The sequence below is a fragment of the Cherax quadricarinatus genome, chromosome 19 (assembly GCF_038502225.1).
Source record: "Cherax quadricarinatus isolate ZL_2023a chromosome 19, ASM3850222v1, whole genome shotgun sequence".
Lineage (NCBI taxonomy): Eukaryota > Metazoa > Arthropoda > Malacostraca > Decapoda > Parastacidae > Cherax > Cherax quadricarinatus.
Genome location: NC_091310.1, coordinates 43543142 through 43567628, shown reverse-complemented (window position 1 = coordinate 43567628; position 24487 = coordinate 43543142). Strand labels below are relative to the sequence as shown.

The 24487-nt window shown below is 44.3% G+C and overlaps 1 protein-coding gene across 1 annotated transcript; it reads left to right on the top strand.

Annotated features, from left to right (window-relative positions):
- The first annotated feature begins 1163 nt into the window (after nt 1-1163).
- On the top strand, nt 1164-23127 carry LOC128688137 (ionotropic receptor 21a-like). Its single transcript, XM_070086830.1, has 13 exons — nt 1164-1221; nt 2742-2959; nt 3067-3237; nt 3777-4023; nt 7870-8063; nt 8806-8913; nt 10350-10514; nt 11305-11445; nt 12142-12296; nt 16450-16563; nt 16700-16781; nt 20696-20797; nt 22393-23127. The coding sequence occupies exons 1-13, from the start codon at nt 1164-1166 to the stop codon at nt 22501-22503; spliced, it is 1866 nt and encodes a 621-aa protein (XP_069942931.1). The 3' UTR covers nt 22504-23127.
- The last annotated feature ends 1360 nt before the right edge of the window (nt 23128-24487 follow it).

Here is a 24487-nt window from a genome sequence, read left to right as displayed (position 1 = left end):
GGGTGCAAATGTTAAAGTTTGGAGGGTTATCCGAACTGTGATGCCGGGATGTTTCTGGCAAGACAGTAACTGAATGAGTGACGGTGAAGATACTTCCTCTTTTACAGATCGTTCCACCTCGATGGGAAACGACTTGTGTGTAAATAAATAAATAAATAAATAACGCGTTGAAAGTATATGACCAAGACAAGACTCGAACTTCAAGCTGGACAAATTTAGAGTTAGAAAGGATACAGGGAAGTAATGATTTGATAAGAGAGTTAAGATGAGTGGAACAAACACCCAGGTAACGTCAATGAGATAAGGCCTTCGGGCAACTTTAAATGTGAGTTAGATCTTCCTAGCATGGGCCGTTAGGCGCACTGTAGTGCTCCTTCGTTCTTACTTTCTAATTATTAATTTATCATAAACAGATTGGCGCATTTATTTCTAATTTGTTTCTTATTCATTGGAAAGCGCAAACCCGTGGTTAACGATTAATGCTACAATAAGTTGTGTCGCAGAGTGGTGATGATAGGTGTGGGGCTGCCATGCTATACACTACCAGCATCACACACACGTCCAAGACCCTCACTTGACCACAAGATGCTGAAGGATACCCAGTCTACCTTAGGTGCCGTGCCTCTCATCATTCAATACGTTGTGCAGAAGTAAGTCAAGATTGCATGTTTGTAGTAAAATAAGTATATTTGTGGCTTTCGGTAGCAGTTGCGTACACAACCTTCTCTTGGATCACATTCACATTCTTCAGGATTCCTGTAGCTTGCTTGGAGGTGAATTCTGATGACAACAAGAGTTGTAATGCGTATCGAATTGTGTTGTGTTGGTTCAGTAATGTTTATTGTCACTAGTCGTTTGTTACGACCATTGTCTCAGTGTTGTCACTAGTTATTTGCTGCGATCATTGTCTCAGTGTTGTCGCTAGTTGTTTGCTACGATCATTGTCTCAGTGCTGTCACTAGTTGTTTGCTGCGATCATTGTTTCAGTGTTGTCACTAGTTGTTTGCTGCGATCATTGTCTCAGTGTTGTCACTAGTTATTTACTGCGATCATGGTCTCGATGTTATTAGTTGTTTGCCTTGTCACTGCGGAGTGAATGTACTGTTTTACTGCATGAAGATTGTTGTGGCCGGTCTATTTTTTTTAGTTATTTATGCATTGGGATGAATGAGAGTTGCAGTACCTTTGTTCTGGTAGTAATGTTTGCTGAAGATGAAGAATGTTAGAGTTAGTTTGGGTTTTTTAATTTTTCCCCCTATTTGTGTTGTGAGTGCTATGAGAACTGACTGTGGATGGTAGGAGGAGGTTATATGCATTAAGTGTAGGTGAAGTTAGAGTTAGTGTGGCTGGAGAAGAGCGAACGTGAATAGAAAAGATTTTCTTGGTTGTGATTTGAGGAATCTCTATACGTAATGCCTATTTCTTGGAAGGTTTTTGGTTGGAAATCTGTGATAAGTATGTTGGGCATTATTTATCATTTACTTCATGCTCACCAGGATAATTTATTCACAACTGAACGACTTCGTGCAGTTTGGTTTGGTATGACTGAATATTTTTCAATTAGTACACTAAAATGGTCATGGGGAATATAGCTCTAATTTGCAGCGAAGAACTTGGTCTAACTTGAGTGAGAGTATCCATAAAACAATGACTCGCACTGCTCGTGTCTCAAGCAGTCCCCAATCTGTCATAAATTTCTTCAGCTTGTACATGACAATCTTTGCCATGAAGGTTTTCTTATTATACTCACCGCCACTGGGGTTACTTTGAGCCCCTGAATTACTGTTATGTCGGCAAGATTATCTGGTAAATCGTCACTAGCACAGTTAACACCTAAAAGTTATTTGCATTTGTTTGGCCGTATATTGTTAACAGTAACACTGAAATCTTTGGCATAACAAAGAACAAGCAACTTAACATATCTTATCAAAAATGAATTTTTTTTTTTTTTTTGCATGTTTGAGGACCTCTTGAAAGTTTACGAGGAAAGTTTTCGAAGAAAATTATTTACTGGCCTATCTTGGTTGGCTTCATTATTGTCTGAAGGTGACTGATTGTTGAAGTTGTGTCCATCTTTTACCTGTGTATGTCATCCATCTATGGGTCCTCTAAGGGTGCCAAAAGTGTAGTCTGCAGGCAAAGGAAATTCGCTTGTATATCCGTTGACCGCCATGTTTTTCTTCCATCCCTGACTATCACTGTTTTTGTTATTTTCAACTGTTTCTGCACTATCATTCTCGTAACTGTAAATGGTCTTGTTTGATCTTTTATGGTAAAAAAAAATGGTGTTTTCTAGTATTTTTGTCATAAACTTAATTAACGTATATGTCTATAAAGTTAACTGCCAGTAATGAAATAATATAAATGGGTAGATTACATTTGGCAGCACAGAATAAATCAAACCTTCTCAGGGAGTTGGTATTCCCACGCTTTCCAGATCACAGTTTTCCAGGAAGCTGAGGGCAGGAGGCACTGCTGCTGGCCATTAAGACAGCTGAGCGTGTGTTGACTTCAAGAGGAAAGGAATGTACTACTCTCAGAGACGAAGGAAATCTGAGGTTCTGAAAAATTTAAATTTCCTCATCTTGAAGTCACTGCAGGATATGGGGTGCACAATAAACTAGCCACTTCAGTGGCAAAATCTTTAATGGAGAGCTGTGCTCTCGCACTGTTGTATGACAAGCAGTGCCTCCCCTCAGCTTCTGGACAGCTGTGCTCTGGCACTGTTGTATGATGAGCAGTGCCTCCTTCCCTCAGCTTCCTAGAGAACTGTGGTCTGGCACTGTTGTATGACGTGCGCGACGACACAAGAGACGTGGAGAGTATAGTTCAGCTACTGGATCAGTCAATGACAGTGGTGGCTCTCACGAGCTCTCCACAGAGCCGCCTGGCACTCCCCAACAACACCAGGATCCCACTCCTCACCACCTGTTCCGCCTACATCATACTCTCACAGAACGTAAGTTTCCTTCGATCATTTCAGTTATCTTCAGTATTAGTAGAGAACTATCTTTGTTGTCTCTCTTCTGGCGTATGGGGTGACTGCAGTTCTTCACTTTGCCTCAGGCTGAAGGCTTACTTTTCCTGGTGCTGTCACCGGAGTTTCACACTCAACTTCACTACTTGGGTCGCTTCATCTTCGTGACAGGATCAGCTGCCAGGTCAGCGGAGGTCATCCTGGACAATGAGGTCATGGCCTGGCGACCCCACGCCCTCGTCATCACGAAGGTTGATAAGGTCAGCCGAAACACCCTAACATATCTACAGAAAACATAGTTTGATAGTTCGGTTATACACCCCTTATTTTAAATTATATTATGCACTATATACTTAGCCCCATATTTTGTTTGGTAGTTTTATTTTACAAGAAATTATTCTTTGAAAAAAAAAAAAACTATTTACACATACGTAAGACATCTTCTATTTCATTTCTCACTACTGTCCTTCAAAAATAGCACGTTCTGTCCTGGTTTAAACAATGTACGAAGATGTCATCTCTTTCAAAACAGTTTCTGAGGAAGCGCCATGACACTGCTTCTTCATGAATGTAATAAAAAAAATATTGCGTAACCTATGACGCTATTTGCCAACTTGGTGCCAGTCAGGTTTCCAACTAACTGATCTGAATCTTTCAAGTAACCGATTCTTGGATCTGTACCAAAACCAAGATCAGGTTTTGCCAAGGAAGGCTGTTGTTGTTCGCCAATGAAATGCGAACACCAACAGCCTAACATGCGTGATTACGCTATTAAAAATTAAATTCGTTCTTGCTTGAGACTGTGGCTGGCGGGGGTGAACGAGACGCTGACTACAAGTTGTGGAGCCACCGGGTATTCCAGGAAGGTAAGCAAGAGAGAGTGTACCTGGTGGATGGCTGGAGGGTGGGGTCCCAGCAGCGTCCTGCACACATCTTTCCAGACAAACTCAATGACTTCCGCGGCAGCGAGCTGCGAGCTGTCACCTTCGAGCACGCTCCCTCCATAGTGCAGCTGCAGGATACCTCTGGCGGACACCATTATGACGGTGAGTGTGTTGACAGAGAATTTAAAGAAGTTGTGAGAAATTATTTGCATGAGGTTCACAAGCATTAACCTGAATTCTTACATGCATATAATTTAGGTTAGGTACAACTAAGATAATAATTACTCACTGATGTTAGTTGCACCTCAGAGCTAGGTGGGACTTCAGGTATAGAAGGTCACAGCACTGCACCTCCCTCGAGGCTCACCCACTCCAGACCACACTTAAAGTTGCACCTGTAAATAAATTTATTAACTTTTTATAAAACCAGTAACTCTGATAAATTAGAAAATGTGGACTGTATCATTTGGTTTTGACTGGAATTTAAAAAGAATGATTGGGTCCATAGCAAAGAGATTAAAAAAAAAATGATTTTCCTCTGTAAATAAGCATTACCACTTTTTTATATGTGACCTGATTCATGTCTACATAAATAACTCATTACTATTGTGACCATATATAAACATGTAAATAGTTCATTACCACTGTAACTTGTTCAGCTATCAAAACTTTGCGGCCATATCCCTGGACCCATTAAGTACCACTGTAGTCAGTAAGTAAGTAAGTAAGTTTATTCAGGTATACACAAATACAGTTACATAGAATTATCATACATAGCAGCATATGTGTAGAGAACCTAGGATAACTCAAAAAAGTCAGACAAGAGTGACTTATTTCCATTGGTGTCCTTCATTTCCATTGGGGTCTTTTGACTGCCGCCGCCAGGATGAGTGTGAGGTGCATAACAAAGGTGTTAAACTAGCTATAACCATTCTTATTTAACCCGTTTCCATTTTCCTGGAATGGCTCAGATAACTTTCACAGTCATCAGTGGCAAAAGCTCTCGCTTCACACGGTGATGTCCGGGTTCGATTCCCTGCGAAGGGGTGGAAACATCAGCCGTGTTTCCTTAGTCCGGTTGCCTATGTTCAACCATCAGTAAAATGGATACCTGGGTGTTAGTCGACTGGTGTGTTGTGTCATTGATGTCAGCTATGGTCTGTATACCTTGTACATGTACTTGTAGTAAATAAAGATATTATTATTATTATTATTATTATTATTATTATTATTATTATTATTATTATTATTATTATTATTATTCACAAAAGGTGTCAAAAGGAGTCGATGGTGGCGAAGAGAGAAATACAAATGTGTAGATTTAGACTTGACCACACCAGTGGTGTGCTCTGACCACACCACTGGTGTGCTCTTCCTGACCACACCACTGGTGTGCTCTCCTGACCACACCACTGGTGTGCTCTCCTGACCACACCACTGGTGTGCTCTCCTGACCACACCATCATAAAAATCTTTGAAAGGGTCCTAAGAAGCAAGATCACCACCCATCTAGAAACCCATCAGTTACACAACCCAGGGCAACATGGGTTTAGAACAGGTCGCTCCTGTCTGTCTCAACTACTGGATCACTACGACAAGGTCCTAAATGCACTAGAAGACAAAAAGAATGCAGATGTAATATATACAGACTTTGCAAAAGCCTTCGACAAGTGTGACCATGGCGTAATAGCGCACAAAATGCGCGCTAAAGGAATAACAGGAAAAGTCGGTCGATGGATCTATAATTTCCTCACTAACAGAACACAGAGAGTAGTCGTCAACAGAGTAAAGTCCGAGGCAGCTACGGTGAAAAGCTCTGTTCCACAAGGCACAGTACTAGCTCCCATCTTGTTCCTCATCCTCATATCCGACATAGACAAGGATGTCAGCCACAGCACCGTGTCTTCCTTTGCAGATGACACCCGAATCTGCATGACAGTGTCTTCCATTGCAGACACTGCAAGGCTCCAGGCGGACATCAACCAAATCTTTCAGTGGGCTGCAGAAAACAATATGAAGTTCAACGATGAGAAATTTCAATTACTCAGATATGGTAAACATGAGGAAATTAAATCTTCATCAGAGTACAAAACAAATTCTGGCCACAAAATAGAGCGAAACACCAACGTCAAAGACCTGGGAGTGATTATGTCGGAGGATCTCACCTTCAAGGACCATAACATTGTATCAATCGCATCTGCTAGAAAAATGACAGGATGGATAATGAGAACCTTCAAAACTAGGGAGGCCAAGCCCATGATGACACTCTTCAGGTCACTTGTTCTATCTAGGCTGGAATATTGCTGCACTCTAACAGCACCTTTCAAGGCAGGTGAAATTGCCGACCTAGAAAATGTACAGAGAACTTTCACGGCGCGCATAACGGAGATAAAACACCTCAATTACTGGGAGCGCTTGAGGTTTCTAAACCTGTATTCCCTGGAACGCAGGAGGGAGAGATACATGATTATATACACCTGGAAAATCCTAGAGGGACTAGTACCGAACTTGCACACGAAAATCACTCACTACGAAAGCAAAAGACTTGGCAGACGATGCACCATCCCCCCAATGAAAAGCAGGGGTGTCACTAGCACGTTAAGAGACCATACAATAAGTGTCAGGGGCCCGAGACTGTTCAACTGCCTCCAAGCACACATAAGGGGGATTACCAACAGACCCCTGGCAGTCTTCAAGCTGGCACTGGACAAGCACCTAAAGTCAGTTCCTGATCAGCCGGGCTGTGGCTCGTACGTTGGTTTGCGTGCAGCCAGCAGCAACAGCCTGGTTGATCAGGCGCTGATCCACCAGGAGGCCTGGTCACAGACCGGGCCGCGGGGGCGTTGACCCCCGAAACTCTCTCCAGGTAAACTGGTGTGTTTACCTGGAGACCTGGAGTTTACCTGGAGAGAGTTCCGGGGGTCAACGCCCCTGCGGCCCGGTCTGTGACCAGGCCTCCTGGTGGATCAGAGCCTAATCAACCAGGCTGTTACTGCTGGCTGCACGCAGTCCAACGTACGAGCCACAGCCCGGCTGGTCAGGTACCGACTTTAGGTGCTTGTCCAGTGCCTGCTTGAAGACTGTCAGGGGTCTATTGGTAATCCCCCTTATGTATGCTGGGAGGCAGTTGAACAGTCTTGGGCCCCTGACACTTATTGTATTGTCTCTTAACGTGCTAATGACACCCCTGCTTTTCATTGGGGGAATGTTGTATCGCCTGCCAAGTCTTTTGCTTTCGTTGTGAGTGATTTTCGTGTGCAAGTTCGGTACTAGTCCCTCGAGGATTTTCCAGGTGTACATAATCATGTATCTCTCCCGCCTGCGTTCCAGGGAGTACAGGTTCAGGAACCTCAAGCGCTCCCAGTAATTGAGGTGTTTTATCTCCGTTATGCGCGCCGTGAAGGTTCTCTGTACATTTTCTAGGTCAGCAATTTCACCTGCCTTGAAAGGTGCTGTTAGTGTGCAGCAATATTCCAACCTAGATAGAACAAGCGACCTGAAGAGTGTCATCATGGGCTTGGCATCCCTAGTTTTGAAGGTTCTCATTATCCATCCTGCTATTTTTCTAGCAGATGCGATTGATACAATGTTATGGTCGTTGAAGGTGAGATCCTCCGACATGATCACTCCCAGGTCTTTGACGTTGGTTTTTCGCTCTATTTTGTGGCCGGAATTTGTTTTGTACTCGGATAAAGTTTTAATTTCCTCGTGTTTACCATATCGGAGTAATTGAAATTTCTCATCGTTGAACTTCATATTGTTTTCTGCAGCCATTGAAAGATTTGGTTGATGTCCGCCTGGAGCCTTGCAGTGTCTGCAATGGAAGATACTGTCATGCAGATTCGGGTATCATCTGCAAAGGAAGACACGGTGCTGTGGCTGACATCCTTGTCTATGTCAGATATAAGGATAAGAAACAAAATGGGAGCGAATGTCTGTGTAATATTTTTACTAGCGTTTTAATTAGGATATTAGACTAATTTTAAAATAACAAATAACTCACTGCAGGTATTGACATTCGGCTGCTGTATATTCTGGCTGACGCTCTCAACTTCCGCCTGAAGATCATCACTCCATCAGACGGAGACAAGTGGGGGTCACCCCTGGGTAACGGGTCATGGTCAGGACTGACAGGTGACCTCACACAGCACCGCGCCCACATGGGCGTCGCTAACTTATTCATCCACATACATTATCTCGAGGTGTGACTTTCAAATTTATTATTTTTTATTTATTATTATCCAGGTTAAGGTATTATGTCCTCACTAAAGAATTATGTAAGGTTTACTCTTATTAATTTTTAAAATACTGTTTTCGCTATTTATTCTGAAATATTTAACTTTTTCATAGCATTATTATTTTCTTTCACGTGATAGAAAAAACAGCTTCCGTAATTTTCTTTTTCTTCACCTTAATAGAATCACCGTAACTTTTCATCCTAACTTACTCTTCATTTTTTCTACCTTCTTTAACCCAGTCTAGTTTGCAGGAAACGTTGTGCATCCTACCAGCTTACTGATTATTATATCTTGTATTATGAAGTCATCGTGAAGAATCTTAATCTCATTTTTAATTTTATCTACGTCATATTTTATTCTATTCACTTCTTTGGTTCTGAATCACTCCTTCGTTTGAAAGTTATAGTTTATTTAATAGGTAATCACTAACAGCCAGAGTATTTGTCTTCTTCATGAAGACAGTCATCTCAGGTTGACTTGTAGCTCAGTGTCGCAGCCTTCAAACTCGCAACCGAGTAGAGTCTCCTAACATTTGATGCCCCTTGTCACTTAATAGTTACCAAGGTGTTAGTTGGCTATTATGTGCCCCATCCCAGCAGGGAGACCCCTGTATCTATCACTGAAGCACTCTTTAATAGATTTAGGATGACCAAATGCATTGCTTGTATTCTGAGGTGATATGAAGTGACGGTGTAAATGTGTGCAGGTGGTGGACATGACGGTGGCGTATGACATGGAGTTTGGCTGCTTCCTCACTCCTTTACCCCGGCCGCTGCCACAATGGCTCGCCCTGCTCTACCCTTTCAGCTCTCAGGTACAGACCATCTCGGAGCGCAACGCATTAACTGTAAGGAAAAATACAAGTCATGTTAGAATTAAAAGTCACAATAGTATTACTGGAGCAGTTCATAACTAATCCACAAATTGTAAATGGACATCAGATAACGTGTCAGGTGTGGGTCCAAGACGGACCGACATCTTGTTAAACAAACAAAACAAATAAACATAGTTTATTTCTTTGCAAGATTACATCGAGATTATGAAATTACAGTAATGGGGTATAGTGCACAGCGCCACTATCATGCCTAGGTATTATGGGCAGATTTAATTTAGGATTCCATATCACACCTGTTGGTTAACTTGAAGAAACATTATGTTGATTATTGCTAATTGTGCCTGGGTAAGACACAGTCCAGGTAAACACTGCTGGAAATGTTACTCAGATACACACAGTGAACAATTATCACTGGCCATATTTAAAGCAGTGCTCTTTTCTCTGAAAAAACATATACTTCATTATCTGAACTGTCTTCATACAATCAAGAGCCTTATTTCCTGTCTTGCTTGTCCCTGTGGCTGTTAGTAGCTCCTCATCCCTCTTGTTATCATTCATCTTGCACAACTATCTTCTTCCTCGCCATCTTACCGTAATATTTTATTTCAACACGCTCACCCCTGAGACACCTTCCTTACAGACATTTGAGAACTTGGACTTTGTTTCCTCTCCTTCCCACCCCCCTTAATTAATTTCCCTTCCTTTTGATTTACATATTTATAATTCCTTCTCCTGAGTCCTTATTTGCACAGTATCATCAGTTCTGTTCATCCTAACTTCTACCTCCTGTTCTCTACTAATGCGTTCCTCCATGCACTTCTGTCCTCTTCTGCCTTATTCATCCGCTTCTCATTTGTTCCTTCCGACCGGAAGGTTTTAGAAAGGGTAGGGGATGTGTAGACCAAGTGTTTAAATTGAAGCATATAAATGAGCAATACTCAGATAAGAGTAAGGAGCTGTTTATTACATTTAAATAAATCTTTATCTTTATCGGTCTAGAAAAGGCATATGATAGAGTGAATAGGGAAGCCCTTTGGTAGATTTTCTAATGTATGGAATAGGAGGTAGGTTACTAAAACCAGTTAAAAGTTGTGCTGAAGTATCTGTGGACAGAAGGGAATGCACCAGAGTATAGTGGCACCATCACTTTGACATGGGTGTGAGACAGCGCAGATATCTTTTTTGAAAGCAATGTATGGTGTGAATACTATGCAGAGAATTCGAAGAGTAGAAATTAAAAAGCAGTGTGGGTGAACTAAAGGTATAATTCAGAGAGCTGAGAAGAGGTTGTGAGGTGGTTTGGGCGTATAGAGAGCGTGGAGATGAATTGCTTGATGAAGAGGGTGAATAAATCTGGGGATGGGGGGAAGTGGAAGTGACTTATGAAAATATAGTAATGGAATATGTAATATAAGGTATGGTGGGTTACGGTGGTGTTACTGGTGGTGGGAACACCAGTGTTGTACCTGACCTCACGCCTCGCACAACACTTCCTACACAACGAGACATCCTGGGCCACCAACCTCAGTCACAACCTCTTCTACGGCACAGCCATATTCTTCGGCATGGGCATGCCCAGGGTAAGACTGTGTGCAGGAACATCGTGCTATCCGCTGTTACTTATCATTATATACCACACACAGTAGTAGTAGTAGTAATAACAGTAATAATAATCAGTCATCATTAAATCATATGTTAATTCACTGGTATTCGCTGTTATGTCTTATTGCAGTGAGAAGAATCCATGACTAGAAGTGCACAACCACTTAGATATTTTGAAATATACTGAGAGTGTACACACATGGCAGTGCAGGCACAGGGTACTATATACACATTGTAGTCTACACAATAGTAGTTTTCACACATTGTAGTCTACACAATAGTAGTGTTCACACATTGTAGTCTACACAATAGTAGTGTTCACACATTGTAGTCTACACACATTGTAGTCTACACACATTGTAGTCTACACACACTGGTAGACAATTATCAAGAATTAATTAGTATAATAAAATTGTTAAGCTCAAAACACTGTGGTATATCATAATGTGGCAAATGTTGCGTATATTGATGAGAGTGTTTAGTATTCTAAGTACATGAGTTATTACATATGTAAGTGATACATAACTCAGTGATAAAACATTGAGGTCATAAATGAAAAGACCAGAGTTCCATTCCCGGGTCAACTCAAGACTCTGGAAATCATTTTGTTCCACCTGCTGCCCATGTTGACTTGGCAGTAGATATTCCTGGGTGTGAGGACTGTTGTGTGTCGCATCCTGAGAAGGACCACAGTGGAAATAAGTCATAATAGTTCTCTTTGACATATTATAGTGGGTTAATATTTCTTGGTAATATTTTCTTCTTTAGCTACCTGAGAGTGACGTGACGAGAAGTTACTTCATTATGTGGGTATGGTACGGTATGTTACTTACCGTAGTGTACCGTTCCTCCCTCACTGCCTTCCTCACCATCCCCCTCCAGCAACCACCCATCAACACCCTCCAACAGGTCGGTATATCATGTCTTCATCATTTACAGTAACACTGTAGGAAGAGTGTGGCTGCGAGAGTAGCGTTACTCTCCCGTCAACAGCAGAGTGACACACCATAACTTAGGTATCGCTCTAAATCCACAGGCGACATACTGATAATTAACATGATTGAGCAGAGTAATTATTTCCACTAGGGTCATAGGTTAATCACTACAAACATTTACCTTAGTCTAATAAACGGATCAAATGGGAAAGTTGTGGTTCATGAAGGTGACACCTGGTGCATCCCAGCACGACCTCTCACGTGTTGGGTCAACTGTTCCAAATTAATATATGTATATATATATATATATATATATATATATATATATATATATATATATATATATATATATATATAAATAAATAAATAAAGTTGTGACCATAATGACCCTGGTATAGTCTGTAAATCTTAAATCTAAAGTTTATGTCGCATACGGTAATTAAATAATGAAAATTATAGTGTATGTGGCGGCGGTGATGAAAAAGACCTAATTAAGGGGTCACCCACTCAGGTCCTGTCAATTATTTTCTTCTTGAGTTAATATAACTCACTTAACTACCGAAATGCTTATTTTATAAACTAAAAAGATACAGATTATAACAGTCGTGTTCATCACCACCATTATGTTAGTTATTACTAAGAGTTGGCATGTAAGGTGTGTTTGTGTCAGCTTGTAGGGTCGTCACTACCAGCTTGGGGTGCCACGGGCCTCACCTTCAAGAAGATCCTGGAGGAGAACCCTGATCCTACTGTACAGAGACTGGCACTCCGCTACCTGCCCGTCACTGACGCTTCCCAGGGCATTCTCCTCACTGCACAGGGCAAGTAAGTGCAGGATCGTGCCCGTGGGCACCACATCTCACTAAAACATTTCCACTTGAAAGTGTGTAAGTTAATGTGTTGAACTGGCAGTAGTTAGAGCACCCTGTCGATATTTATGATTGAGAACAGCATATTGTTGACTGTTGATAGTGAGTAGAATACACTGTTGACTGTTGATAGTGAGTAGAATACACTGTTGACTGTTGATAGTGAGTAGAATACACTGTTGACTGTTGATAGTGAGTAGAATACACTGTTGACTGTTGATAGTGAGTAGAACACACTGTTGAAAGTGAGTAGAATACACTGTTGACTGTTGATAGTGAGTAGAACACACTGTTGACAGTGAGTAGAATACACTGTTGACTGTTGATAGTGAGTAGAACACAGTTGACAGTGAGTAGAATACACTGTTGACTGTTGATAGTGAGTAGAACACACTGTTGACTGTTGATGGTGAATAGAACACACTGTTGACTGTTGATAGTGAGTAGAACACACTGTTGACTGTTGATAGTGAGTAGAGCACACTGTTGACTGTTGATAGTGAGTAGAACACACTGTTGACAGTGAGTAGAACACACTGTTGACTGTTGATAGTGAGTAGAACACACTGTTGACTGTTGACAGTCAGTAGAGCACACTGTTGGCTGTTGATAGTGAGTAGAACACACTGTTGACTGTTGACAGTCAGTAGAACACACTGTTGACTGTTGATAGTCAGTAGAGCACACTATTGACTGTTAACAGTCAGTAGAGCACACTGTTGACTGTTGGCAGTCGGTAGAGCACACTGTTGACTGTTGGCAGTCGGTAGAGCACACTGTTGACTGTTGACAGTCAGTAGAGCACACTTCTGGCAGTAGTTGACTGACTGAACCTGAACACAGAACAGTCCTTGATAAGTTTCTAGCCAATTTCATCATTGTTGTCGTTATTTTGCAGGAGCGTTGCTCACTGAGTCAAAGCTAATGCTTCATTATAATTTTTTTAAGCATCGGTATAATGTGTGCCATTTTTCATTTGTCCGCCAGTTTACCTTATAGGTCAGGTCACCTACACACTGTTTAAGAACCTACGGTCCTCTCTGGGCTGGTTCTATTGCTGTGTGTTTGTCAGTACTTACAATACTTATAATTCGCTGTTTGGTTAGATTTTAGATTTTGCCACCGAAGTTAGTTTTAGTTTAATATGTTTAATATGCACCCCATACCCATCCTGTGGGCGGTAGTCAAAAGTTTACAGAGGTACATAATTGGTGCCACCGAAGTGGCTAGTTTATTGTGCACCTCATATCCATCCTGTGGACGGTAGCGCAAGAACATATGGACGCACAAAAGGCCGAGGAACTAGGTCCCAAAAGGGTTAACAGGTGTACATATGGGTTTATATCTACATATCTACAATTCACTTATTTGTTATAAGCAAATTTAGGAAATTTGCTTAGTATATCTGGTATCTTACTTTCATTAATAAGATAGCTTGACATGTCACATAGGTTATTTTATTGTCTGCCTCTGTATTCCTCAATAAGTGGACAATTAAACACTTAGTGTTCAAGACAGTGACCATATGCCTGATCACATAATTTACATTTAGTTTGATCATCATCTATCTCCCAAACTGCCAGAAGTACTTGTAACCAAGCCTAAGCCTGGCCATTACAGCATCAGTCAGTACTTGTAACCAAGCCTAAGCCTGGCCACTACAACATCAGTCAATACTTGGCATGGTTGGCAAATAGGCAGCAGAGAGTTTGCATAAATGGGGAGAAATCAGAGTGGGGAAGCGTCACGAGCGGTGTTCCACAGGGGTCAGTGTTGGGCCCCCTGTTGTTCACAATCTACATAAACGACATTGATGAGGGCATAAAGAGCGACATAAGCAAGTTTGCCGATGACACCAAAATAAGCCGTCGAATTCATTCCGACGAGGACATTAGAGCACTCCAGTGGTCGGAGAAGTGGCAGATGCAGTTTAATATAGACAAATGCAAAGTTCTAAATGTTGGACAGGAAAATAACCATGCCACATATAAACTAAATAATGTAGATCTTAATATTACGGATTGCGAAAAAGATTTAGGAGTTCTGGTTAGCAGTAATCTGAAACCAAGACAACAGTTTACCTGGAGTTTACCTGGAGAGAGTTCCGGGGATCAACGCCCCCGCGGCCCGGTCTGTGACCAGGCCTCCTGGTGGATCAGAGCCTGATCAACCAGGCTGTTGCTGCTGGCTGCACGCAAACCAACGTACGAGCCACAGCCCGGCTGATCAGAAACCGACTTTAGGTGCATGTCCAGTGCCAGCTTGAAGACTGCCAGGGGTCTGTTGGTAATCCCCCTTATGTATGCTGGGAGGCAGTTGAACAGTCTCGGGCCCCTGACACTTATTGTATGGTCTCTTAACGTGCTAGTGACACCCCCTGCTTTTCATTGGGGGGATGTTGCATCGTCTGCCAAGTCTTTTGCTTTCGTAGTGAGTGATTTTCGTGTGCAAGTTCGGTACTAGTCCCTCTAGTCTAGGATTTTCCAGTGCATAAGTGTTCGCAATAAAGCTAACAGAATCCTTGGCTTCATATCAAGAAGCATAAATAATAGGAGTCCTCAGGTTGTTCTTTAACTCTATATATCCTTGGTTAGACCTCATTTAGATTATGCTGCACAGTTTTGGTCACCGTATTACAGAATGGATATAAATGCTCTGAAAAACGTACAGAGGAGGATGACAAAGATGATCCCATGTATCAGAAATCTTCCCTTTGAGGATAGACTGAGGGTCCTGAATTTGCACTCTCTAGAAAGGCGTAGAATTAGGGGAAACATGATCGAGGTGTATAAATGGAAGACAGGAATAAATAAAGGGGATGTAAATAACGCGCTGAAAATATCTAGCCTAGACAGGACTCGTAGCAATGGTTTTAAGTTGGAAAAATTCAGATTCAGGAAGGATATAGGAAAGCACTGGTTTGGTAATAGAGTTGTGGATGATCGAACAAACTCCCAAGTACAGTTATAGAGGCTAAAACGTTGTGTAGCTTTAAAAATAGGTTAGATAAATACATGAGTGTGTGTGAGTTGGACCTGATTAGCTTGTGCTACTAGGTCAGTTGCCGTGTTCCTTCCTTAAGTGAATGTGACCTGACCTGACTAGTTTGGGGCATTGGCTTAAGCCGGTAGAAGACTTGGACCTGCCTCGAATGGGCCAGTAGGCCTGCTACAGTGTTCCTTCTTTCTTATGTTCTTATGTAACCAAGCCTAAGCCTGGCCACTACAACATCAGTCAGTACTTGTAACCAAGCCTAAGCCTGGCCACTACAACATCAGTCAGTACTTGTAACCAAGCCTAAGCCTGGCCACTACAACATCAGTCACTGCTTGTAACCAAGCCTAAGCCTGGCCACTACAACATCAGTCAGTACTTGTAACCAAGCCTAAGCCTGGCCACTACAACATCAGTCAGTACTTGTAACCAAGCCTAAGCCTGGCCACTACAACATCAGTCAGTACTTGTAACCAAGCCTAAGCCTGGCCACTACAACATCAGTCAGTACTTGTAACCAAGCCTAAGCCTGGCCACTACAACATCAGTCAGTACTTGTAACCAAGCCTAAGCCTGGCCACTACAACATCAGTCAGTACTTGTAACCAAGCCTAAGCCTGGCCACTACAACATCAGTCAGTACTTGTAACCAAGCCTAAGCCTGGCCACTACAACATCAGTCAGTACTTGTAACCAAGCCTAAGCCTGGCCACTACAACATCAGTCAGTACTTGTAACCAAGCCTAAGCCTGGACACTACAACATCAGTCAGTACTTGTAACCAAGCCTAAGCCTGGCCACTACAACATCAGTCAGTACTTGTAACCAAGCCTAAGCCTGGCCACTACAACATCAGTCAGTACTTGTAACCAAGCCTAAGCCTGGCCACTACAACATCAGTCAGTGTTCACATTGCAAGTTGCTCCATAAACATACTTATATACGTTCATGTTATCATAGTATGTTTCGCTGTTTGCGGTTCAGATTTTCGTGTGTAATTCGGATATTTTCGTCGTCATCTTTGTTTATTTGTATTTTATGTCTCGTTTAGTCTGTTGTTTACCAATTTGATTAAATGCTTTGTTTCCGCGCGCGTGTGTGTGAGTATGTGTCAGGTATGCCATGATGGAGAACAGACAGTTCCTGCAATATGTGATCGCTACCAACTACACCAACCAGTTCGGCGAGGAGACACTTCATGTTATGAAGGAGTGCTTCCTTCCCTTCAGGTGAGTCTTACCTCGTACACTGCTGAGCTAACATCACATACTGCTACTCTAACATATACTGCTGCTCTAATATTGTATATGGTCGTTCATTCCTGGTATGTTGGTACTCAATAGTTTTTCCATTCCTCTCTCTCAGGATCGGGATGGCCATGCCCAAACAAGCACCCTATAAACCCAACTTTGATATTATCGTCACCAGGGTTGTGGAGGCTGGACTGGTGAGCCATGTATATGTGTATATATATATATATATATATATATATATATATATATATATATATATGTGTGTGTGTGTGTGTGCAGAATTTTGTATGTCGTTATCATGTCTCCCCTGTCCCTCCTGTCCTCCAGTGTCGTTAGACCGATTTCCCTTAACCTTTCTTCACAGAACATTTCTCTTAGCTCTGGAACTAGCCTTGTTGCAAACCTTTGCACTTTCTGTGTACGCACCTATTTGTACTCACCTATTTGAGGTTGCGGGGGTCGAGTCCGAGCTCCTGGCCCCGCCTCTTCACTGATCGCTACTAGGTGTGTGTGTGTGTGTGTGTGTGTGTGTGTGTGTGTGTGTGTGTACTCACCTAATTGTACTCACCTAATTGTGGTTGCAGGGGTCGAGACTCAGCTCCTGGCCCCGCCTCTTCACTGATCGCTACTGGGTCCTCTCTCTCTCTCTGCTTCCTGAGCTTTGTCATACCTCTTCTTAAAACTATGTATGGTTCCTGCCTCCACTACTTCACTTGCTAGGCTATTCCACTTGCTGACAACTCTATGACTGAAGAAATACTTCCTAACGTCCCTGTGACTCGTCTGAGTCTTAAGCTTCCAGTTGTGACCCCTTGTCCCTGTGTCCCCTCTCTGGAACATCCTATCTCTGTCCACTTTGTCTATTCCCCGCAGTATCTTGTATGTCGTTATCATGTCTCCCCTGACCCTTCTGTCCTCCAGTGTCGTCAGTCCGATTTCCCTTAACCTTTCCTCGTACGACATTCCCCTGAGCTCTGGGACTAGCCTTGTTGCAAACCTTTGTACTTTCTCTAACTTCTTGACGTGCTTGACCAGGTGTGGGTTCCAGACTGGTGCTGCATACTCCAGTATGGGCCTAACATACGTAGTGTACAGTGTCTTGAACGATTCCTTATTAAGGTATCGGAACGTTATTCTCAGGTTTGCCAGGCGCCCGTATGCTGCAGCAGTTATTTGGTTGATGTGTGCCTCCGGTGACGTGCTCGGTGTTATGGTCACCCCAAGGTCTTTCTCCCTGAGTGAGGTCTGTAGTCTTTGTCCACCTAGCCTATACTCTGTCTGCAGTCTTCTTTGCCCCTCCCCAATCTTCATGACTTTGCATTTGGCAGGGTTGAATTCGAGAAGCCAGTTTCTGGACCACATGTCCAGCCTGTCCAGGTCTCTTTGCAGTCCTGCCTCGTCCTCATCCGATTTAATTCTTCTCATCAGCTTCACATCATCTGCGAATAGGGACACTTCAGAGTCTATTCCTTCCATCATGTCGTTTGCATATATCAAAAATAGCACTGGTCCTAGAACTGACCCCTGTGGGACCCCGCTCATCACAGGCGCCCACTGTGATACCTCTTCACGTACCATGACTCGTTGTTGCCTCCCTGTCAGTTATTCCCTGATCCATTGCAGTGCCCTCCCTGTTATATGCGCCTGATCCTCCAGCTTCTGCACTAATCTCATGTGGGGAACTGTGTCAAAGGCCTTCCTGCAGTCTAGGAAAACGCAATCAACCCACCCCTCTCTCTCGTGTCTTACTTCTGTTACCTTGTCATAAAACTCCAGAAGGTTTGTGACACAGGATTTGCCTTCCATGAACCCATGCTGGTTTTCATTTATAATCTTGTTCCGTTCCAGGTGTTCCACCACTCTCCTCCTGATAATCTTCTCCATGACTTTGCACACAATACATGTCAGAGACACAGGTCTGTAGTTTAGTTCCTCATTTCTGTTTCCTTTCTTAAATATGGGGACTACATTTGCTGTCTTCCATTTCTCAGGCAGTTGCCCAGTTTCAAGGGATGTGTTGAAGATTGTGGTTAGGGGCACACACAGCATCTCTGCTCCTTCTCTAAGAACCCATGGCCTTTGAGGTATCAAGGTCACTTAGCAGCTTCTGCACCTCCTCCTCGGTTGTTCGTATGTCATCCAACACTTGTTGGTATATTCCCTCTTGATGTTCCCTTCTGTGCTGTCTTCCCAGAGCCCTTCCTGTCTCTACTGTAAAAACTTCCTTAAATCTCCTGTTTAGCTCCTCACATACCTCCTGATCATTTCTTGTAAGTTCTCCACCTTCTGTCCTCAGTCTGATCACCTGGTCCTTGACTGTTGTCTTCCTCCTGATGTGGCTATTCAACAGTTTTGGGTCAGTCTTGATTTTCGATGCTATGTTATTTTCATACTGTCGCTGGGCCTCCCTCCTTACCTGTGCATACTTGTTTCTGGCTCTGTGACTAATCTCCCTATTTTCATGTGTTCTCTGCCTTCTGTACTTTTTCCATTCTCTGTTGCACTTTGTTTTTGCCTCCTTACACCGTCGGGTAAACCAGGGGCTCGTTCTGGTCTTCCCATTGTTTCTGTTGCCCTTGGGAATAAACCTTTCCACTGCCTCCTTGCATTTTGTTGTTACATATTCCATCATTTCATTTACTGGCTTTCCTGCCAGTTCTCTGTCCCATGGAACCTCCTGCAGGAAGTTCCTCAACCCTATGTAGTCCCCTCTTTTATAGTCAGGCTTTTCTCATTCAACTCCTGTTACTCTCTCCACTTGCAACTCTACTATGTATTCAAAGCACAGAACCACGTGTTCACTAGCTCCTAGGGGACTCTCATATGTGATGTCCTCAATGTCTGAACTGCCCAGGGTGAACACAAGGTCCAATCTTGCTGGTTCATCCTCCCCTCTCACTCTGGTAGTGTCCTTAACATGTTGGTGCATGAGGTTTTCCAGCACCACATCCAACATCTTGGCTCTCCATGTTTCGGGACCCCCATGTGGCTCCAGGTTTTCCCAGTCAATCTCCCTGTGGTTGAAATCCCCCATAACCAGCAACTTTGCTCTGCTGGAGTGAGCTCTTCTTGCCACCTCAGCAAGTGTGTCCACCATTGCTCTGTTGCTCTCTTCATATTCCTCTCTTGGTCTCCTGCAGTTCTGTCGTGGATTATACATCACTTCAATGACCACCTTGTGCTCCCCAGACTGAAGTGTACCTACTATGTAGTCCCTTTCTCCTGTCTCGTCTATGCCTCCCATTTTCTCGAATTTCCATCGTTTTTTACGAGCAGAGCAACCCCTCCTCCCCCTCTGCCCCTTCTATCTTTCCTCATGATCTGGTATCCTGGTGGGAAGATTGCATCTGTTATTGTCTCCGTGAGTTTTGTTTCTGTAACTGCTATGATGTCTGGGGACTTCTCATTGATTCTTTCTTGCCATTCCTCATATTTATTCGTTAATCCATCTGCATTTGTGTACCAAACCTTCAACTTCTGTTCTAATACTGTAACTGTGGTTCTGAGGGAACACTGGGGTTGGGAGAGCAGGAGCCCTGGTGGGGGCCTGTGGGGGGTTGCAATGGAGGTGGAGGAAGAGCTCCCATAGGGGTTGCTGTAGGGGTTGGGTTCGTGGTGCGGGGGGTGGGAACAGAGGGATCGGTGTGTGATGGTTGGTTTGGATTGTTCAGTTGCCTTGGGGGGTGTCGTGGCTGGAGTCCTTCTGCAGGTGTTTCTGGGAGGTGTGCTTGTCCTTCCACCTGTTCCTGGGTTATTCTGCTCTCCTTTTTCATTTCCTCCCATTCCTCCTTTCGTTTTTGCACTCTCTCTTTCAGTATCATCCTTTCCTCCTGTGTTCTGTCTCGATCAAGGTACACACTCATGAACTCCTGTTTGCCTCTCAGCCTTGCTTTCTCCTGCAGGATCATGGTTCGGGTTTATTCTGCCTTGAAAATTACATTGAGAGGCCGATTCCTTTTCTTTGTGAACCTCCCGATTCTCCGAAAATTTGCCACCTGGGTCATGTGTGTGTGAGTGTGTGTGTGTGTGTGTGTGTGTGTGTGTGTGTGTGTGTGTGTGTGTGTGTGTGTTAGTTAATGTGAGGTGACTGACGTCATATTCCTCCTAGGTTGGTAAGTGGCTGCGGGAGGTGTTGTTCATGAGTCGCAGGAGAGGCTCAACTGCCGCCCAGGACACTACCAACACTGCCTTCACTCTCGACAACCTCCAGGTACACTGTCTTAATGCCCAGGTACACTGTCTTCTTGCCCAGGGAGGGTGTCTTCCTGCCCAGGGAGGGTGTCTTCCTGCCAAGGGAGGGTGTCTTCCTGCCCAGGGAGGGTGTCTTCCTGCCCAGGGAGGGTGTCTTCCTGCCCAGGGAGGGTGTCTTCCTGCCCAGGGAGGGTATCTTCCTGCCCAAGGAGGGTGTCTTCCTGCCCAGGGTGTCTTCCTGCCCAGGGGGGTGTCTTTCTGCCCAGGGAGGGTGTCTTCTTGCCCAGGGAGGGTGTCTTCTGCCCAGGGAGGGTGTCTTTCTGCCCAGGGAGGGTGTCTTCCTGCTCAGGGAGGGTGTCTTCCTGCCCAGGGAGGGTGTCTTCCTGCCCAGGGAGGGTGTCTTCCTGCCCAGGGAGGGTGTTTTCCTGCCCAGGGAGGGTGTCTTCCTGCCCAGGGAGGGTGTCTTCCTGCCCAGGGAGGGTGTCTTCCTGCCCAGGGTGTCTTCCTGCCCAGGGAGGGTGTCTTCCTGCCCAGGGGGGTGTCTTTCTGCCCAGGGAGGGTGTCTTCTTGCCCATGGAGGGTGTCTTCTGCCCAGGGAGGGTGTCTTTCTGCCCAGGGAGGGTGTCTTCCTGCTCAGGGAGGGTGTCTTCCTGCCCAGGGAGGGTGTCTTCCTGCTCAGGGAGGGTGTCTTCCTGCCCAGGGAGGGTGTCTTTCTGCCCAGGGAGGGTGTCTTCCTGCTCAGGGAGGGTGTCTTTCTGCCCAGGGAGGGTGTCTTCCTGCTCAGGGAGGGTGTCTTCCTGCCCAGGGAGGATGTCTTCCTGCCCAGGGAGGGTGTCTTCCTGCCCAGGGAGGGTGTTTTCCTGCCCAGGGAGGGTGTCTTCCTGCCCAGGGAGGGTGTCTTCCTGCCCAGGGTGTCTTCCTGCCCAGGGAGGGTGTCTTCCTGCCCAGGGGGGTGTCTTTCTGCCCAGGGAGGGTGTCTTCTGCCCAGGGAGGGTGTCTTTCTGCCCAGGGAGGGTGTCTTCTTGCTCAGGGAGGGTGTTTTCCTGCCCAGGGAGGGTGTCTTCGTGCCCAGGGAGGGTGTCTTCCTGCCCAGGGAGGGTGTCTTCCTGCCCAGGGAGGGTGTCTTCCTGCCCAGGGAGGGTGTCTTCCTGCCCAGGGGGGGTGGGATAGAGTCTAAGTGCCTTGATGTTGTATTCGTGGCTTAGTTGGTAGCGTCTTCAGCTCACACTGAAGGTCTGCAATCGATCTCTGGCACGGGTGAAACGTTGGACATATTTCCTTACACCTGCTTTCCCTGTTCACCCAGCAGTAAGCAGGTACCTGGATATGAGCCGACTGCTGTGGGTCGCATCTAAGTTGCCTGAATTATTATAATCAAAAAAGAAGCGCTAAGCCACATAAGTTGCCTGAAATGCTCTGCATAACCAGGGTAATTATGTTAACTATGTCAAATAAGTCTATTACAGTTGTATCATGTTCTTGCTAATTGTTATTATTATTATTATTATTATTATTATTATTATTATTATTAGTAGTAGTAGTAGTAGTAGTAGCAATAATAATAATAATAGTAGTATTGTCTAGGTTTATCTACAGTATGTGCTCGTCCACCAGGGTGCATGGCTGTTGCTAGGCTCTGGTCTCCTCATATCCCTGGTGGTATTCCTGCTGGAGGTCATGGTGGGTTACTTCTGCCCTAGCAAGGAGTCCTACCCAGAGTACTAGGGGCATCCCACGACAACGGCATCAGAAGGAAGTTTATACCCACCACAACTCCACGAAACTGAATTTACGGACGGCGAATTTAACAATGTAAATCTAGTTGAATTATGAGTTAAGGTGAAGAATTGTACAGAGAGTGTAACTTGTTACTGTGGTAATGGCTTGTTTATGTGGGAGACGCAAGTATGATCGTAAGAGTTTGAAAAGTTGCTAGTACCTGAGATCATTTGAGGTGTGCTATAGCAATGTCATACAGATGTTGTTTGGAAAATCAGCCTATTAGAAACCTTGCATGGTTTACCGTTCGAGTCCCCTTCTGTTCTATGTATTCGTTGACAGTCTTTCATTACACACACACACTCCTAGTGTCTAATCGACTTGTGCCTATGACAAAATGGTAACTAACACAAATCGGCTTTTTTTGACCAGTTTGGTTTATTCCTTACGTTAATAATTAGATTATTGTTGCTAGCTTGTAGAACATGGGTGACGTGATAGCTGACGTGCATGACATTTGTCAGTTTCCCAGCAGTGCTACTGCTGGCACATATTGACGTAATTATCAGCCGTTACTGAGAGCCATTATCAGAGGCGTTGCTAGAGTTGGTGTCACCCGGGGCCGCCTGCCCCGCCCCCCGCGGCCCCCGCGGCCCCCGCGGCCCCCGCGGCCCCCGCGGCCCCCGCGGCCCCCGCGGCCCCCGCCCCCCGCGGCCCCCGCCCCCCGCGGCCCCCGCCCCCCGCGGCCCCCCCCGCGGCCCCCGCCCCCCACCCCCCTTACGACGCCACTGGCCATCATGGCTGGCTATAAGACCTTTGTTAATTAGCCTGGTAAGGGTTAGTAAACATCAAGCCACTTGGACACTAAGATCAAAGACACTTTAAAATCAATCAGGGATACTATTTTCCACGTTGATTCAGAATATAGACTTAAAAATGTAAAATCAGATCATTTTAGCATCATATGAGGTCTTCCTTTCCTTGTAATGCCTGGTAGACGAAGTTAATATTTTCATTACGGATAATAACAAAATCATGAAAAATAACGAAAAATAACTGAAAGTTATCAAAAATAACGAAAAATTACCAAAATTACGAGAAATAACTAAAATTATAAAAAATAACCATAAATTACGAGAAATAACTAAACATTACCAAACATAAATCACTCCATTTGAACTATTTTTATGCTACTTAAGAATATGCACTTAAAAGCATAAAATGAGAAAGTTTATTCTGCAACACCCAAAACATCTTTAATATGCACTAGCCTGGTGTCAGGACCTGGGGTTGATAATCTACTGATAAGAGAGATAAGATAAGATAAGATTTCGTTCGGATTTTTAACCCCGGAGGGTTAGCCACCCAGGATAACCCAAGAAAGTCAGTGCGTCATCGAGGACTGTCTAACTTATTTCCATTGGGGTCCTTAATCTTGTCCCCCAGGATGCGACCCACACCAGTCGACTAACACCCAGGTACCTATTTGCTGCTAGGTGAACAGGACAACAGGTGTAAGGAAACGTGTCGAAATGTTTCCACCCGCCGGGAATCGAACCCGGGCCCTCCGTGTGTGAAGCGGGAGCTTTAGCCACCAGGCCACCGGGCCACAAAGATACTCAACAGGCGTCCTCCTCGGCAGAGAGGCACAGTTCGTCAGGTCCAGTTGCATGATGGGTCTCTTCTAGAATATGTAAGCAGATACAGGTATCTAGGCTTTGAGGTTCCACTACATGGACCTGTTGTAACAAGACTTTGTCGCCAATACAAAGAAAGGCCGAGAGCACTTAAAGGTATGGCTGGGTTTCACCCCAGGTATGGTGCTAATGTTAAAATTGTGAAAATGATGTATCTTGCTTATATTAGACCATTGGTTGATTATGCTGCGCCACTACTTGCACTTGTCTGACTGGAAGCTTGAAAGGTTGGAAAAACTGCAAAACGAAGCAATGAGGATCATTTTAGGATGCCCTCGTACTGCCAAAATTTT